The sequence below is a fragment of the Chamaea fasciata genome, unplaced genomic scaffold, assembly GCF_029207755.1.
Source record: "Chamaea fasciata isolate MVZ Bird 193981 ecotype frontalis unplaced genomic scaffold, bChaFas1.0.hap1 SCAF_1, whole genome shotgun sequence".
Lineage (NCBI taxonomy): Eukaryota > Metazoa > Chordata > Aves > Passeriformes > Sylviidae > Chamaea > Chamaea fasciata.
Window position 1 is genome coordinate 123,995,704 of NW_027094086.1, and position 18,390 is coordinate 124,014,093.

The following is an 18,390-nucleotide window of genomic DNA, read 5'->3' on the forward strand; positions in this document are numbered from 1 at the left end:
TCTCACTAGTTTTGCACATTGAAGGTATTTCTCAATTACCAGATTCTACCTCTACAAAGGGACAGAATATTACACATGGCCCTGGTCCTTATTTGTTACCATGGACAGTGAGGGATCTTCTCTGGAATATCTAAGCAGCTTATCAACAACTGTAAAGCTTTCTGAATGCAGCGATGTTCTAAAAATCCAGGTAACTAATGAAGTTATTAAATCTCATGCAGTGTTTTATGAATAGTTCTGCTCCGCATCGGTGAACAGAATGGAAAAAACCTCATTCATACGGTAGTACTTACATAATGAACATCAGCTTTAAATTACAGCTCACACAGGACTGAATGAGTCAGCCACAGACAAATCACTCAGAATTTTTTTTCAGTGGGCTTCAGCCAAATGACTGCAACATACACTTTCAGCTTAAAAGAACAATTATGAAACGACCAAATTTCAAGGTGTAATTTTATTTCAGCAAACTGTGACTCAACCACAAAATGCACGAAAATTTGGGATGCAGAAGAATGGAGTTATTATTTCTAAATATATGAATGAGAAACAAATGGTGTGCTGTATTTCCAAATGCAGCAACTAACTGGTGTGTATAACGGTGTAGGCAAAGAACTCCAGGGCTACATTTAATGGAAAACAGAGTATTTTTACAGAATTTCAATATAATCCTAGGGCAATCCTAGTGTTTACTGGAAGCCTGTGGATTTAAAGCTTTCTTTATACAAGCTTTATCAATAATACCGTACTAAAATTAAGATCTGCCAAGAAAAAAAAAATATGAATCAGACCTCTTTACTAGAAGTACTGAGACTGTTAATAAAGAGGGAACAGCATCAGATTTCTGTGTACCCCACTTAAATCTTTTTTCTTTTGCCTCTATATAATCAATAGATGAAGATTTTGACTAGAAAGTGGTCACACTGACTACTTTAACATTACAGGTTATGTTTTGATATACTTCTGAGCTCTACTGATAAAAGGATGGAGGTTAATGTAGAGATAATGAACAGTTATAGCCATTCATGTCAAATTTGAGCCAGGAAAGCAAGAACCCAGCAGCAAAGCCAAAGTTATAGCTGCAGTCCAAGATGAAGACAGATTGCATGAGGACACCCAAAAATTCATCAACTCTAATTTTGAGAAATCTGTTTTAGTTCAAATGTTTTGGAAGGTCTGAAACCACATGTCTGTGGAGTTTGCAGCCTCATCTTTTTCCCCTTCCTCTGAAACATGCTCCTTGTAAGTCTCTCAGCATTTATGCGGTTTCTGGTGTTCTTTAACTGCATCCCACTGCAGTATGTTTGAAACAGTACCCTCATCTTCTACACATCCTTCTCTACTTAAAGTACCGTTAGTGCTACTAGGCTAATTTTTGTTTCATTATTTTTCAAAAGCAGCTCAAACCAAGACATGTCTTTTTCTGCTGTTTAAGGATACTATTCTGTACTTTCCAGTAATTGCAAAACATAGTTTAGGGGAAGACTGGGGGATAGGAAAACCCAAATCCTTTCATAAATCCATTTGAAAAACCATGAAACAGAACCTAAATTTGAGTTCAAAGTTGTTACTTCAGATTTCTATCGCTGATTGATTTAAGCACTCTTCTTTTGCCACCACAATTACAAACCTCAGCAGGGAAGTCACAAAACGTCCAAGACACTTCAGAATAGTTCCCAACCACCCACAGAACATTCCCCAAGCTAATGCCTCCCTGCTGTCAGCCAAGCACAGACATTACTGCTTTTGCTAGATACAAACTGCTTCCAGGCATAAAAAGGGCAGCTCTGGCTCACAATTTTGTATTGCTATGATATCTGTAAGAACTCCCAACTATTTAGGCAGAAATTCAGAATACCTAATAAGCACAAGACCAGACCTAATGCGATGTTCCATGTTGTTTTTGTCATTAAAGTCTTTTAAGCACAATTTCTGGGCAGAGAAGATGTGCACAAGTAAACACCTGCATGCAACATTAAAAACCACAAAAGAGAAACAAGTGTTTCTGATCACTTCTTCTGATCCAGAAATCTTAAATGGTGAAAATTAAGGAACTCTACCCACACAGGGAGCGTGGTGTTGTTTTATGTCTTCATTATCTGAACTGGTCTGTCACTGACAGTTTGTCACATCTGCAGACAGCACTGAATTGTCAGCAATGGAGAAGGCAGCTAATATAGCAACAGGTATCTGCTGACTCTGCCTTGCCTTTCACTTAGCTGACTTAAAGCATTTCTGCTAACTATACAATCTCAGAATGCTATTCTCCTCTTATTTCCTAATTCCTAGCTTAATTTAAAGTTCTTTCATCAGGAAAATAGGAACACAAATAGCGGATGTCACAACATCTCCCAGCACTTCAGACGTCCTCTCATGACACAGCAGTATTTACCACAGTTAAGACAAAAAAATTTATCTGTACTTTATCCCACTTTTGATACTAAAAGGTTTATATAGAAAATTACCTAAACACATAAACATACTAAAGAGACAGAAAATAACTGCATTCTTCATCCATGGAAATACATATGTAGAGGAACACATGTTTGGAACCTAGAATTCTTGAAATATCATGGGCCTATGTCACTACACTGGGCCACGCTCATATGAACTTAAGCTACATACATCCAAACACAGAAAGTAAGCAATGCATCTAAACATCTTTGTCTTCTGTTGAAATTGCTTGCACAAAATAATTTAGCTGTAAAACTTCAGATACATGGTTTGCTTATGCCATCAGAAAAATGAGTAACTGGCAATTTTGAGGAGAGTTAAGAAATAAAACAACTGAAAGCTAGAAGTAGACAAAAAGGGGAAAGATGGTAGAAAATAATGTCCTAATGACAAAGTTGTGACCTAAAAGACATAAAGCAAATACTTATGCAAATACTGCAATCTAAGATAATAATCTCTCTTGAAAGAAAAGTCCCACTGACACCATCTGCTTCTTTAGTGTGAAACTGCTGGTACTGCCTTGGCTTTTTTGGTATGCCTTTTTTTATGAGAAGAGCTAATTTTCCCCCAAGTGCTCTATCTGCCTAATGAGTGACAGAAACACCACTTTCATTGCTGGGACCATGACCCACAAAAAAAAAAAAAAAAAAAATCAATGAGTCACTCTCTTACATATCTAACCACCAACTAACTGCAGCAGTCTTTGTTCTAGCAGAAACACCTTCTGGAAATACAAAGGTATCTATCTTCTGGCCCTCCATGGGCAGCTACTCCTGTACAAATTACAGCATGCAGGGATTAAAGGATTAAGTGGTTAAAAACCCTGCAGCCTCATAAATAAGAAAACAGCCACTTTGTGGGTTCACACAAGCAGGGGGAGGGAGAAGGTAAGCAAAAGGCACCTACAAGAAGTTCCTAAGGGTTTTAAGGGCAACGGCAGTAGAGGTGCATTACAAGGCACAAACACCCTCACAACCACCATCCTATTTTCTGAATCTCTAAAAACTGGATTAACTGAGGAGGATACACCCTGCATCCCCAGGAGCCACACCAAGATTCACACCAGCACCATGGGTGGTGATGAAAGGGCAGATGGAAAGATTTCCCCACAGCCTAAGATCACTGTGTGAACCTCATCTCATGATTTGTCATACAAGATGCAGCCTGACACTGAAAACTATCCAAAAACCATGTACATAAAATTAAAGTTTCCAGTCTGCAAGAACAAGACTGCTCTGATCCCACACTGCCATGGCTAGGATGTTTCCAATGGCTTTCAATGAGTAGCTTGGCCCTAGTCACACTGCACCTCAAATGACTGCTTTCTCTCAAGCTGGCACGTGCCTAAACTTTACATCAGAGGCACCTGTTCCCTTACTAAGAGTTAAATTATTATGTATTAACCATAGCCTCATCTTGTCACTTAGAGTGCAAAGTGAATTTTTGGAAGCCTAAGAGGATGCAAAGCCAAGCAAGTTACAGAGATGAGCAGAGGCGGCTTGAATTGACATGGCACTTGATTAATATGCTGAGCGCTCTCTGAAATTTGAATGCTGTGAGTCAGCGCTTCTCATGTCAGTGATTACAGTAATTAACAGCAGGAACATTAGATTTGTGTGGGGATAGAGGTAAATTTAGGTCTTTAGAATGATGTACTGAGTAATCAGCAGCAGTTGATAGGCATGCTGGCCACAAGTGTAAAAATAATTTCCTGTATTAGCAAGAATGTATAAATCAGAGCCAAATTAATTCAGGCACAAGAAGTGTTGGTGAGGTATCAAGCTACAAATGTGCCTTCATTTGATGCTTACAGCAATCTTTCTAAAGTTTAAATAATATGGAAACACATTTTTATGTTTAACAAACATGATACTTTACTCACGGGCAGGTTTTGCCACTACCAGCATGCCTGTTAAGTTACATGACAGTACAGTGTTTATTACTCATTCAGGCCGTTAGAAAAAGATATTTACATTTGTTACTAGGAACTCAGAATAGACAAAATCAATCTCTACGCTGCTTTTCAAACATTTTCACTCTGGCTTTTCCTGTCTCCTGAGAATTCAGTATCACCAAACAAAACAGTATCCACAAATAGCCACTGGAGTCTAACAGGCAAATGCTGAGCACTGTGGCACTGGTGAGGACTTTCTCTTACACAGATTTGTGGCCTCAAATACAAAAAACTTTTGGTTAGGATTCAGTCCACAATGCAGGAGTGGTTTAATACTCATACATGAAAGAGACATCCTGCATAGCAGATTTGCATTTGTTTTTTGGAAAAAAAAAAGAGTTATGTTCTATTTGCAGGACAGTAAAACCACTTCTCATTAAGAGGTACATCTCAAAGTGTATCAAACCTCTGCACAAAAAAAGTCTGAAATAAGAAAGGGAGTTTGGTCAGAGCAACCAAAGGAATCATTAATTCAGAAATACTCTACATCAAGTGCTTCCTGCAGTATTCCCAAAGAGGTGAATTTGCACAGGAAAACTGCCTCCTGTAGATTCCATCCCTTTTCCAGTAGAGCTAAATAAAATACTTAACAGCACCACATTTGTATATATATAATTATATTAGAAATACAGTAAAAAATATTAGCATTCCAGTAAAGACTGCTATCAACATTACCTTTTTGATTTCATCTTCAAATGCTTTCTCCAGATATTTGTATCTCCTGATAAGTTTATTGAAGACCTAAAGATAAACACAGATTAATTTTAAAAATGTAACAATTAGAGCCATCTTTCTGTACAAAAAAAAGTAAAGAGAAATAAGCAGCTTGCAGAATGATATTTCTCTAGTGTAGCTGCATGGAGAGCATGAAACACCCTTCTCTCAATTCTGTGATTCTTGCTTCATGGAGCAATGCTTGAATTGGAGAATTCATTGCAGCTTGAATCTTTTCATATTTCTCAACAGTTGTTCCTTCTCTACTTTTCACCCTATCCACAGATAAAAGCAAGGGAGAGGAGGAGAAGGAGAATAACTGCACCCTTCCCCCAGTAAGGCAGCGCTGGGGAAGCTCTCACCTGTAGGCTGATGGAGTGAGGCAGTCAGGATGCTGGGCATCTTCAATAGATACAATATCTTGGCAAATCAACTAACATCAATGTTTACAACAAAACACACTACTGTCAAAGAAAGAGGAAGAACATTTGCCAAAGCTTCTACAACAATTACGTTACTGGAACCACTTGTTCTGCAGTTTTGACCATTTGTTTCCCACCATGTGACCACATTTTATGAAACCAGAAGCAGCACAGGTGCAGAGTTCATTCAAGGTGAAGAAGGAAGAGATAAGAAATTAAATAAACAAATCATTGCTTGCACTGCTGTACAAAGGCACAAAGCGTATGACTCACTGTCACAGGTAAAAAGGTTTATGTGGGGAACAAATGATATTATTGCCACACTGGATGGGGGAGGAAGGGAAATTAGGTTTAGAAAGCTTCAATTCACTTTCCAGAATATAAAATACATCCAAACAATAAAATACATCCAAACATCCTAACTGGTAGTATTTTGGCTCAGAAAATCAAGTGTGGCCATGCTGAGAAGTAGTGACACACAGTATCCTAAAAAAATAAGACAGAAGACGAAAATATAGGATTCTTGTTAATATTTCTAAACAAAATTCTGCATATTTTTAAGCCTCTGTAAATGACAGAAGCATGACTTCATATGCAAATAATCTGCTAAAATATCAATACTAACTTCAGTCTTTTGACTTCAAGACTTTTAAATTTTAATTGTTCCACAAAAAAAAAAAAAAAACAGCCACGCTACTAGTTCATTTCGGAGACAGAGTAGGAAATTACCTTCTAGGTAAAAAGATCTAAGTAATATTTTAGACTCATTCCACATTTTGATAATACAGTAAGAGCTCTATTTTTCATTATGCATGAAAAAATGGCAAGGTCAATAAAAAGACACATCTCTTCAGGCATTAATTACAAAATGTTAATTTATTTTAGTGGCTTTTGAAGTGCATAGAATCCATTGAAAATCTCGCTCCTTCAAACCCTGAAGCGAAGCCTTCCTTTCCATTTTCGAAAACGCAATCTTTTACTTTAAATTTCTCCTTGGAGGACTGGCACTGCTGATTTTTGTTCAAAAGATCATTAAAATATTAGAATTCAAGAAGACAGAATCAATGTCTTTACTGATAACAGAGATTCTCCTGAAGCAGAATACCCTGTTTTTAAGAGACGATAAAGCTGATGCATAAGAAATACTGACTCCCTTTCCAAAAATAAGTATATTTCACTAGTTTAGGTTATTAAAGATGTTTTTTAAAGGAGATTTCTGCTATTAAGCAAACATTTTTTACCAAGGCAGATTTTGATCCCAGCATTCTTTAAATCAACTATGCACCTTTCCAGGAACTTATCACCCTAGGCACCTTAGCAGGAAAAGCAGCTTTTATGCTTTTAGTTGCTGTCTCCAGCATTCCAATAATACCTAGCAATTAAAAAAGATAAATACATACATAGAGTTTTGACGTATGTGAGTTGCAAGGGTATTGCATTTTTATGAAGTCCTGCTGGTATCCAGAATTGCATGGTGGCTTTGAACTTTCCACAGAATTCTTACTGTACTTTCTCATATAATTACTACTTTCCATTAAGGAGTTATGCAAAGTTAGCTTCTTTTCAAGAATGTTTTAGGGTTCACTGTTTTTTTGTATTAATTTCACACAGACTTATTTATGCAAGCCTGATTCCTGAAGGAAGAAATTATACATCCCATATGTAGGAGAAATGAAAGCTTTTGGAATATATGCCCAACTCCTAACTAGTTATGCAACTAAAGGTTGGAGGCGTGAGCTTTATATTTTTTGTCATTCATGTACTTCATAGAATTGGAAAATACCTTTAAGACCACAGAGTCCAACTGTTAACCCATCACCCAAGTGCCACTAAACCATGGCCCTAGGCTACCATGTCTACAGATCTCTTAAATACCTCCAAGACTGGTGACTCCACCATTTTCCTAGGCAGTCTACTACAATGTTTAATAACTCTTTCAGTGAATAAATTTTCCTAATATCCATCTAAACCTCACCTGGCACAACTTGAGGCCATCTCCTCTCATCCTGTCACTTGTTGCATGGGAGAAGAGACCAACCTCCACCTGGCTACAGCCCCCTTTCTGGGAATTATAGAGAGCAATAAGGTCTACCTTGAGCCTCCTTTCCTCCAGGCTGAACACTCCCAGCTCTCTCAGCTGCTCCTCCAGACGTTCTCCAGCTCCATTGCCCTTCTCTGAACACTCTCCACCACCTCAGTGTCTTTCTTGCAGTGAGTGCCAGAAAACTGAACATAGGATTTGAGGTGTGGTCTCACCAGTGAGAAATGTACAGGGAAATGTACACTGCTGTGCTGGCCACACCATTGCTTATAAAAGCTGAATTTCTGATACAGTTCGTGTCTTTCTCAAAATACGGTCACATAAACACTTCAGTCTGCACACAGAAAAGGTCAACAAAATTAATAAGGGTGGTGTCTAAAAACAGACTCAACCAATCAGACTGTGATAAGCAAGACTGCTTTTTGTAAAGAAAGCATTGTCAACTGTGATCAGATTATTTTAGACATCCTATTTTCTTACCTAAAATGTGTACATTAGGGTAGATTAATGATTAACTGGATTTTCAATTGGTCTGTAGCTAGCCTAGTGCAGCTTAGACAGTCTGCAGATGTTCCACTATAATCTCTTTTGACACATAAATGGAAAACAGTAATCAGCTGTGCCTTTACTGACCTGAGCATAATTTCGGATGGCATCATGATCTTCATCTGCAAAAAATACACAGTGGTTGGTCATCTTGGTCTTGTCATTGTCATCTATGCGTGTGCCTCCAGGAGCTATAAGAAAGCAGAAGAAAAAGGAAAGGAATTATTTCTTACTTTAAAGAATATAAGATTTAATAACTCTAGTAAGTCTTACATTAATATCACTGAGGGAAAAGGCCCCAGTAACAGTTAGCAGGGGAGAGGGAGAAACAGAGACAGACCAAGCCTTGCTAAGATGTGGTGGCACCTGACAGAAGGGACATCTGGCTGATTTGCTGCACCATAGATCACAGACTCCTCACAGGACTGAGTGATTCAGTTCACCCTAAGGAATCTCCAATGGTCTTGAGAGCATGGAGAGTGATCAAATAGTATGGGTTGGAGCACAACCCTTACACATTACTTTAACTCTTACTTTAAACACCATCATAATGTAAATCCTTCCCAAAGAGAAAAGTATTAGCACTGTGTTAGTAATCAGAGTACTTGGAACATCCTGCTAACCCTTCTAATACTCACCAGGCTCATGTAAACATTCAAAACACTGGCTTATTTTTTTTATCCTAGGTATTTTCATTAGCTGTTGATTCCTGCATTACCTCAAGTCTTACAAAAACATCTTTTCTTTTTACATACCAAAGAGCAGGAAGCAGGAGTCAAAGCAATGTGATCAATAAAAGGAGATAACTTACTCAAAATAAAGAGGAAAGTGAAAAGTATGTTTTTGCCAGAAACCACCACTGATACCTGGCAGAAATGTCCCATGAACATCCACAGAGCACTTCATTATTTCTCCTAAGCTACCTTTTGTTGCAACATCTATAAAGCAAGATTTGCAGCAGCTCTTAACCTGGAGTGCACCTTTTTATGCTAATAAATCCTTCTGTTTCCCCTAGTTAGTATGTCTCATTCTCTTTGCTGTTGCAATTATATGCTGGTTTAGCTCAGACTGAAGGCTTCTCAGAGCAGTATCCAGAAAGTACTGAGGTGTTACTGCACGACAAACAGTGCTATGATATGAGATGCAAGCAGTGAAATTGTAATACAGGTTATAATTTCCACTGTAGAGGAAGATAGCATCTTAAAAGGAGCAAGCAAGGCTGATTATCAGAATTCTCTGTCAGATACTCTGCAAGTTACCTAACATGCTGCCAGCTACCAAAATATCAAAGAGTGTGTCAGCATAGCGGCGATAATCAAGTCGTGAGCCTGCTGCATCCAGAAACTTGGCTATAGCCTCCAAGTCATTCCCAGCTTCATTGAGGCCTTGGACAATTGTATCCCTGAAGACTGTGGGTTCAAATTTCTCCTTTTCATCTGAAACAGAGAGAAAGGAGAAGGAAAGAAAGCGTCAGTTTTTAAACTTGTTAAAATCCTGTATTGGTCAGCAACCGAAAGGACCATGGCATCTAATATACTCTTTTCATTCTGGTCGACACACCAAAAGTGTGTTTGACTTGAATCATTTCTGGAAATTCTGCAGTGTTTATTCCTGCTTCCCCTCTCTTCCTCATCTCCCAACACCAAAACACACACAAACATACGGGAATAAATAAACAGAGGAAAAGCAACTATTGAAACTGTTTTCAAACTTCATACTCTCCTCTTGCTGAGGATATTATTCCATGCGTGTAGCACTGTGCATTGCTAAATTTGATAGCAGAATAAAGGGAATGCCAAGCTATGAGTATGTAATTTCACTGTATGAACATTTCACTTCTCTTGCTATTTTTCTTTTACTAACTATGGTCACATAACTAAAATGTTTTCAAAAAGACAAGTCTTCAAGAAGAAAAGGAGACTGAGTTATTAATAAAACTAGTTTTTGAATAAACACTTAAGGCAACACGGTGTAACAAAGAACTTATCTTTTATATTCACACACCTATGCAGCACTAGGAACACAGCACTCACATTGCATTTTCCACAGCTGTCCTTTGTTGAATTCAATTAAGGCACAGCCTGACCCCCAGACAATGTCCCTGTGTCAAGGTCATTAGTCACAACAGAAACAACTGTAATGTCCAGATAACTCTTATGTAGATTTATCCATACCTCCTGCTGCCTTTTTGCAGTTAACAGCTTACCATGGCTACTTGAAGCTTTGTAAGAAACTTGCCCGGGCTCTATGTAAGGGCACAAATGACATACTTGTTACTGTTAAAATAACTTTGAACTCCAGAAACAAAATAGCAAGCTGTTCTGTGCACTCAAACCCCGGGTTGTAATCACCGGCTGACACGAACACTGATACAAGTTCTTGAAAACCTGGAAAATACTATATCCGGAGGATAAATTCAGAGATTTTTACTAACTAAGATAAAAAATGATTGGTTAATTTCTGTCTAAACACCAGCTGCAACTCTTGCAGGCTTTTTGTGACAAGAGGTTCTGGCCTTTATGCATCCTTTGGCTGCAGGCTTCTGTTCCCTGCTACTCATAGTGCAGTTTTTCATTAAACAAGAGACCTTGGCTTTTAACATCCTCTCTTCCCTAATCTCTTCCCTCCTGCCACAGTACTTTCATGGCCATTAAATAACTATTTTACAGACAATTCCTACTTTTGATAGCTTTTCTTTTCTCATACAGAAAAGTTGTCTCTCCTCTGCTGCAAGTACCCAGGGTGTGCTCATTCTAGCTCCTTCAGTACATCACTTGTGCATTTTCCTCCTATTCCAAAGCATCCCCTTCTTCCATAGCAATTGGACCTGGAAGGCATAAAGCAGTCCCTTCCACTCTGTCTCAGGCCACTGGAAAGCTCAGGGGACTAGTCCACTTGTCCTTCCAGAGACCCTGGCAGCACACAGCCACCTGCAGTTCAAGGGCTGTCTTTCAAGCACTAAGCATTGGAAAACTGTAGCATCCCCTTACTTTCCAGAAATCCTGTGCCATGCTTAGCTTTTCGTGACTTACTGAGTCTACTACCCTTCTCCACATGGATTGCTTCCCCATCCCCCAAATCTGATCTCCTCAGACCAAAACTGAGACAACTCCATGGACACTCACATATATGCTCATACAACCATCTGCTCCCAACTGTGGCTCATCCTGAAGTGATGCATACAAACATAGGGCCAACCTAGATTCTCCACTACCACGCTCTCACCACCCCAATACACTACTCAATATGACCCTTCTTTGGACTGCAAATGACTTCCTCCCAGGCTTTTACTCCACACCAGACCTTGGAGATGTTCAGGCTCTCAGCCATGTTACCTCAACTTTGGCTGGATAAAAACCTGGAGTCTGTGTTCTGAGGAATCACCTCTCAAAGTTGCAGGGCACAGCCATCAGGGACAAACCAGAAGGTTGAGAGGGGAACTGAAGTACGTGCCTTTGCTCCAGGAAAATGCCCACAGAGAGGCATACTATTGGAATCCCATCTGAGCCACCAGACCTGTTACCAAACACTCAGTTGCAGCTCTCCTCCAACTTGAAGTACAAAACCAACCCAAAACAAAGAACAAACCAGCCAACCAAGCCACAAACAAACCAGTCTTTCACTGAAATAAGTACTTCAGTATGTGTACTTCAGTCAGTTTTACTTGTGCACAAGAAACAGTTCCACCCATAAACAAGCATCTGAGTATAATTATTCTCTTTGGATTGCCAAATAAGTATGTATTATTTGAAAAGTAAAAAAAACCAACCAAACAAAAAAAACAAAAAAAAACAAAAACAAAACCAAAAAAAACCCCAAAAAAACCAAAACTTGATGACACCTCAACCAGCAAGAAGACAGACTTTTGTCTTAAGAGATAAAAAAAAATCCTGTTTTACTTTTTCTAATGTATTTTGCCTAAAAATTTAAGATGTTCCCATATAAACTGGAAGGTATTTTATGCCTGGTATCATGAGTACACAGTGCTCAGTACAAACACAAATACCATGATTAATATTTCTTAGCTATTTTAAATAGATTCTTCCCCTATCCCAGAAGTCCTCCTCTCATCTGTAGCACCCTATTATTTTCTTGTCTATCACAATCTAAAAATTTACACAGGAACAGAAGGTGAATTCATTGCATGAAAAAATGATTTATAATTTTATTGAAACATTTTCCCACCAAGCTAATGTACTGAAGAGGAATATGCTGATGTAGTACAATAGGGTGAGTAAGAAGCTATCACCATCAAGGGGTGACAGTCTGTTGAGCTGTCAAGTGCACAATTATTGAACAAGCACAGCTCCAATCATGGGCTAGCAGAGGCAGGTGTAGCTTGCAGATGCGATGCACATAATATCCACTGCAGCAGTGCAATACATAGCTTTTCATTTTCAGCATGTTCCCAGAGCCTTATTTCCTATCTTTTGCTTCCAAGAAAATCACAAAACACGTTCATAGCCCTGTCCTTAATTAATTTTATCACTTCAACAGAAGGCCCACAATTCTGTGGAAGAAAAAAAAAGAACATGAAGAAAGAAGAGGGGTCAAACAAGGTAACAGAAAGGTGTTAATATTGACTTTTTATTAGATAATTTTCTTATCTCCATAAACATAGCTCCATAAACAGAGGTATTGGCCAGACACCAACAACTGCTGACCCTCACTGAAAAAGGAATATTCAACAGGTGCTGAGATTATATCAAGAGCTAGCCAAACTACTTTATTTGCCTAGATTGATAGGAACTGTGAGACGTCTCCTTCCCTTGGCAGGTTCTCCCCTTAACAGCATCATTTTTCTTCCTTCCATCTTTTTAAAGTGATTTGAATGTCTGACACTACATATGATGCATGCAAGCCATATTTCTTTCATTTGGTTAATCAATATAACTAGAAAGAGTGAGATTTACAAGCTCCTCCTTCATGGTTCTCTCTAAAAGGTATTTTACACACTAAGCATACTTTTAAACTTTAAATTGAAAAACACTGTATTACTCTTTTTTGCTCTCTGAAAGCTCATAAGTTGTTCACAACCTGAGATTAGTTGCAGCCACCTGACCAGCGATAAGAGTTCACATATGCAATTAGGTTTATTGGATGCCTGACTGCAGTCTCACACCTTGCTGAGATGGCAGTGCTCCAGGGATCTGCAGAAGGGAAAAAGGAGTATCATGGGACACAAAGGGGTAAAAACAAGCAGCTCACTGTCCCCAGCATGTGCATGTTTCAGAACCCCAACCTGCCTGCCTGTTACACACCACAGTCCAGTCTCCAAAAAGTGAAATGTCATGGTCAAACCACAGCTACTGCACTCTGTCCTACGTGGGTGACATTTCAGGACTCCCCAGTATACTGAAACTCAGCACAAAAAAATCCTAATACTATCATTTAGTCTCAAGTCAACGACATAACAATCCAGAACACTGCTGTGATACAAAAGTATATGGAAACCAAAGCGAATAAACATACTCGGAAGCTATTTCTCTTCCTCAAACATTTTGCCTCTAGAAAGGGCCAAGTGTCTAAATATTTCTAAGCAGGATATTAAAATGTTAAGGCAACCAGGATGACACCACTTTTGAAGAAGAGATTTTGTGCTTTGAGTACAAAAGTTTGCATGTTGAAATTTCTATATTAAAGCCACTTAATATCCAAGATCCCACTTAAGCAACCTTTCTCAGAAGAAAAACCCCAACCAATCTTTCAGACCACCCCCATGTCTTTTCTTTCTTCCATGTACTCAGCGAGCCACCTAGGACCCTAGCAAAGTATCTAAACTGAGGCCATTCCCTGTACCAGCCAAACTATTTGTAGATAAGAAGACACCTGCAGTCTTGTTTTTCAGAATTCTCAAGGATTCGTCAAGGCTACGGGAACAACAAGAAGTCTAAAAATAATGAGCAAGAGCCTAGAAAAGTGTCTACAAGAAATGCAAAACTCAGATAGAAGACACACAGCGTGGTGATGGACACTTGACCAATTAGGTGCCCTGAAGGATGTGTGCCTGTCTGATGGACAAATGACTTAGCCAAACGAGAGACTCCTGCAGGCATGGACAGTAGTGCTAAAAACTATAACTGTGCTTTATGTAAACAATACATGGCTTCTGTTGGAATCACATTGATTCATTTATTTTAGTAGCCCATCCCCCCCTGCACAGGGCTACTTTCAATCACCGTGAACAGGAATCCAAAGGATAGGCACAGAATTGCAAAGCAAACATCTTTACTTATTTTAATTATGGCCTGCATTAAATAGGAGTCAAAGACCAAACCTGTATTAGGACAGATTATGCCAGACTCAGTGGAAAATATAAGGTGAAAATCTCAGAGAGAGAGAGAGAGAGAGAGAGAGAGAGAGAGAAAGAAAATATTCTCTCTCTCTCTCTTTCTCTAAGACAAGTTTGTCAAATAACATATTTACCACAACTGACTGACCTCGACTGAAAAATACATGGGATCAATCCAGCAGTGTGCCCATCTGAGTGCTTTTACTGGCTCATCTGACAGAGGGATTTCTTTAGGGATTGTTAATTCCACTCCTCTGGCTACATCGATATGGTTTTGAGTCAATGCAGTGTACAGCTCCCTCTGCATAATGCTCTCGACCGTGCTGAGAGAAAGTTAATCCCACTAATTACTGGAGCACCATGGTATTTAATCACAAACAATACTGGTTGCTTTTTTAATTAGTTATCCTTACAAATGTTTGTATATGCACCATAGGAAAGACATATTGCATTTAAGAGACTGTACTAGTGAAACAAATTGAAGAAGTGCTGGGTGAAAGAGAGGAAAGACAAGAGAAAGCTGGCATTGCTTTTTAACATGACTGAAACAAAACCAATATTTTGCAATTCCTACCTAAGATTCGTGATCATCCTAGATCCCTAGACACTCATCATTCAGCTCTTCAGACTTGTGATAGAATTTGAAATTTTCTGAGAAAGGTTACCAACTTTTTTGTTTCTCTCATCCACACTAACAAAATGCTAATATTTACATTTTCTGTCAGAAGACATTTAGATAAGGTGTTAGCTTTTGATCAGAAACAGGAAAGTCAAGACGGAAAAAGTCTGTTTCATGACAGATAGGAACTCCACCTGTGTCTGCTGTAATAAATCTACTATTATACTACCAAAAATGTGATCCTTCTTTTCACAAACCAGATTTTTGGTTTTGTTTTTTTGCTGGGGGAGCAGGAAGGGAATAAAATAGTAATTATATATATTTTGTCTCTCTGCCTCAAACTGTTGGGCATTCATCCCAGCCACCTAAACTGCAACAAATGAATTCTGAGTATAGTATTAGTAAGCATGTTAGGATAACACCTGCTGTACCAGAATACCTGGATGGTCAGCACAATCAGCACCACTCAGCTTTCTTTAAAAACTGATGCCCTACTGCACTTAATGAAACAAAGTGTTGGTCATGTTTACCATGAAAATCAGTATCACAATGAGTAAATTGGAACTCACACAATTGTTTTATTTTAACAATTAAAAAAAAAGACTACACTAACAGAGGAGAAATAAATATTTGTGAAAAAAGAAGTTTCTGACCTCCTTCTGACCTGAAAGCAGGGCCAGTGAGATGATCTGACCATCTCATGGAGAAGGAAGGTGAGAAAATTCCTTTTTAGATATGAAAGGTTCACTTACAAACATGGCATTAATTTGAGACCAAAAAAAAGTAACAATGAAAATCAAACCAAAAAAAGCACAGGTAATTTTCGTTACACAACTTTTAAATAAAAGCTCGTATTTTGCCTTCTTAGTTGAAAAGGACATTTTAAGAAACACCCAAAACAAACATCTAACAAGTTTTCTTTACCATATGTAAGTATACTGTAAATTCATTTAGCATCTAATCTTTAACTGAAGCCTCCACAGGACTGCATAGCTAACAAACTCAAATTTTAAGTAAAGGCCCAGGGTATATAGTGAAAATAATACAATTCATAGAGCTTTGCTAAAAGTAACATCTTCAATATTAACACGGCTGAAAAGAAGGGGAGAAAAATCCTTCAGCTCAACTTTCAACTATTCCGTCTGATCTGTTTCTAGTCATTTTAACAAAGAAGAAAATAAAGCAAAAAATGAAATGCAACCTACCCCTCTTCCTAGTTTTGAACCGCTGGCCTGTTAGCACCGGCTTCTGATTCTTATTCATAAAATTTCTGGAGAAAGAAAAAAAGGGAAAAATATTTATACTCCAGCATTTACAGTAACAGTTTAATCTAAAAGCAAAATAAAGAGTCACTGTAGCAAAATCCCAACATATGAAAGGTAAAGAAAGTTCTTAAGATATATTCCAAGAGTGATTCACATTATCTTTAAGACGAAGAGCACTACAATCCAAGGATAACTCCAGTGAGATGTGTTTTTCTTAAAACCCGGCTGTTGGCATCTCTGTAAAAAAACGTGAAGATTCAAAACTGAACAGGAATGTGATGGAGTCACTGGCCTTACTCCTGGGGCAGGGCTACAGCACCACTGCCCATGCAGCTCACGGGGATGCTGGGGGCACAGAAGCCACTAAGGCAGAGGACTGGGAACCATCCTGGTGAGGCTCAGCATGGCACAGGTCTCACTCTCTGGCATGCTCATCAGGCAGATGAACGCCCAGGGTTACGTACTGTCCAGCCCAAGACAAGATTCTGTGGTCTAACCATAAAGACAGCATTCTAACCATCAAATTCTAATCAAGTATTTCTTACAAGCATCATTGTATCTTAGCAACTTTTAGTTCTGAAAAGCATGTGGCTGTTGTAAAAATAATAGAAGATAAACAAATCCCTCATCCCATCAACTCCAAGCATAAATACAGAGTTAAGGACCTACATGGCACATTATACAACAGTAAAAAATCCTGGGCTTGTATTACTTCAGACTTTTACAGCGAATCTCAACACATAATGTCAAAAAAATTGGGAAGTGATAATATATTGTTATTTTATCTAAAGAAAACAAAACTATTTTAAAGCTTCGGATATAATCAGTTTCCTCGAACAAAACATGGCTTATGCAAAGCGCAGCTAAACCAAGGGCTGAATGCAAACAGCAGCAATTAAAAGGGAGCTTTGCAGCACATAGGAATCACCACCTGTCCTGCCCACAGAATGCGCCAGCCCTGAGACTTAGAGGCCACCTACTTCACACCCTGCAGGCCATTAGCTCACTGTAACTTATGAATTGCTTGTCCAAAATTAAGCCTTTTCATGCAAGACGGAGTGTGTTCTTCTAGTAACTTTAGTTTTACAGAAATCTGTATTATTTGTATTTCTTCATTGTGGACTTTGCAGGTCTAGTTCAGAAGTATGCAGATTTGCCAACATGCTTCCTTACCACAAATGAAATGAAACTCGAGCTCCATGGCTGAGAAAGAAGCCATCAATCACATGTTACTATCCAAGAAGTGTTTTCTCTACCCATGAAAATTCATTTAACTCTCTTAACAATGCTCCAGCTATACAATATATCCCCATTCACCAGACTTCTAGTGGCAGCATCCCTAGCTGGCCACTTCTGCAGCATTTCAAATGTTTTGCTTGGCAAACCACTTCCTTCTAGTCTAGGTTTACCACTTATTCACAGTCATAAACTCTGCATGCAGGCATATGAACTGGAAATAGACAGTAAAGTTCGGAGTCGAGACTGGGTTTGCTTCCTGCAGGTCACAAAAACACAGATACACAACAAGCAGTGCAACTGAAATTCACACTCATCACTGAAATTTCAAGCTGCATTTGTAACAGATCAAGGAGCATTTCAAAACAACTGGTGCACTTAACAGCCTTCTGGAAAAACGTTCTGCTCATCTGCAAAGACAGTTAAAAATGGCAAACCAGGATATTATGAGATTCCTCAAAGTGCTGTAGGATCCAAGAGTGCCTTCACAGCAGAGCTCAAAAGGCTCTTTCCCCTGATGAGACAGCTCGGTGTTAAGAGGAACAGGAGGTGCTTTCCAAGGTAATTAGGCAGATAATCTAACAGTCTACAGGGATAAGCAACAGCCCAGCCTCTAGCCAGTGACAGGCTACGTTTGACATACTGATCTGCTTTGTCTTCCTGACCTTCAATTATCTGTAAAGAGAAAGACCTATAACATTCGTTTCTGACTTGTGTTTATGTTTTGCCTGGACACCTTACAGCTTATTTTAAAAAGGTTCATTTCAAGAGATGGCAAGAGAAGCCCAAAAGGTTTGCAAAGCAGCAAGCCACACAGCAGGAAAGAACTGTAAGAATTCACTTTTCA

At 38.8% G+C, this 18,390-nt stretch overlaps 1 protein-coding gene across 5 annotated transcripts in view; it reads right to left on the reverse strand.

Moving 5' to 3' along the window:
* The window catches only part of BZW2 (basic leucine zipper and W2 domains 2), a 57,657-nt gene that overhangs the window by 20,995 nt on the left and 18,272 nt on the right, over nucleotides 1-18,390 (reverse strand). For all 5 annotated transcript variants that reach the window (XM_066196386.1, XM_066196400.1, XM_066196377.1 and 2 more), the window contains exons 2-5: nucleotides 16,248-16,312; nucleotides 9,391-9,567; nucleotides 8,219-8,322; nucleotides 5,084-5,149 (exon numbers count right to left, since the gene is read on the reverse strand). In XM_066196386.1, coding sequence (XP_066052483.1) covers nucleotides 5,084-5,149; nucleotides 8,219-8,322; nucleotides 9,391-9,567; nucleotides 16,248-16,305 — 405 coding nt within the window. In that variant the 5' untranslated portion in view covers nucleotides 16,306-16,312. The remainder of the gene's footprint in view (nucleotides 1-5,083; nucleotides 5,150-8,218; nucleotides 8,323-9,390; nucleotides 9,568-16,247; nucleotides 16,313-18,390) is intronic.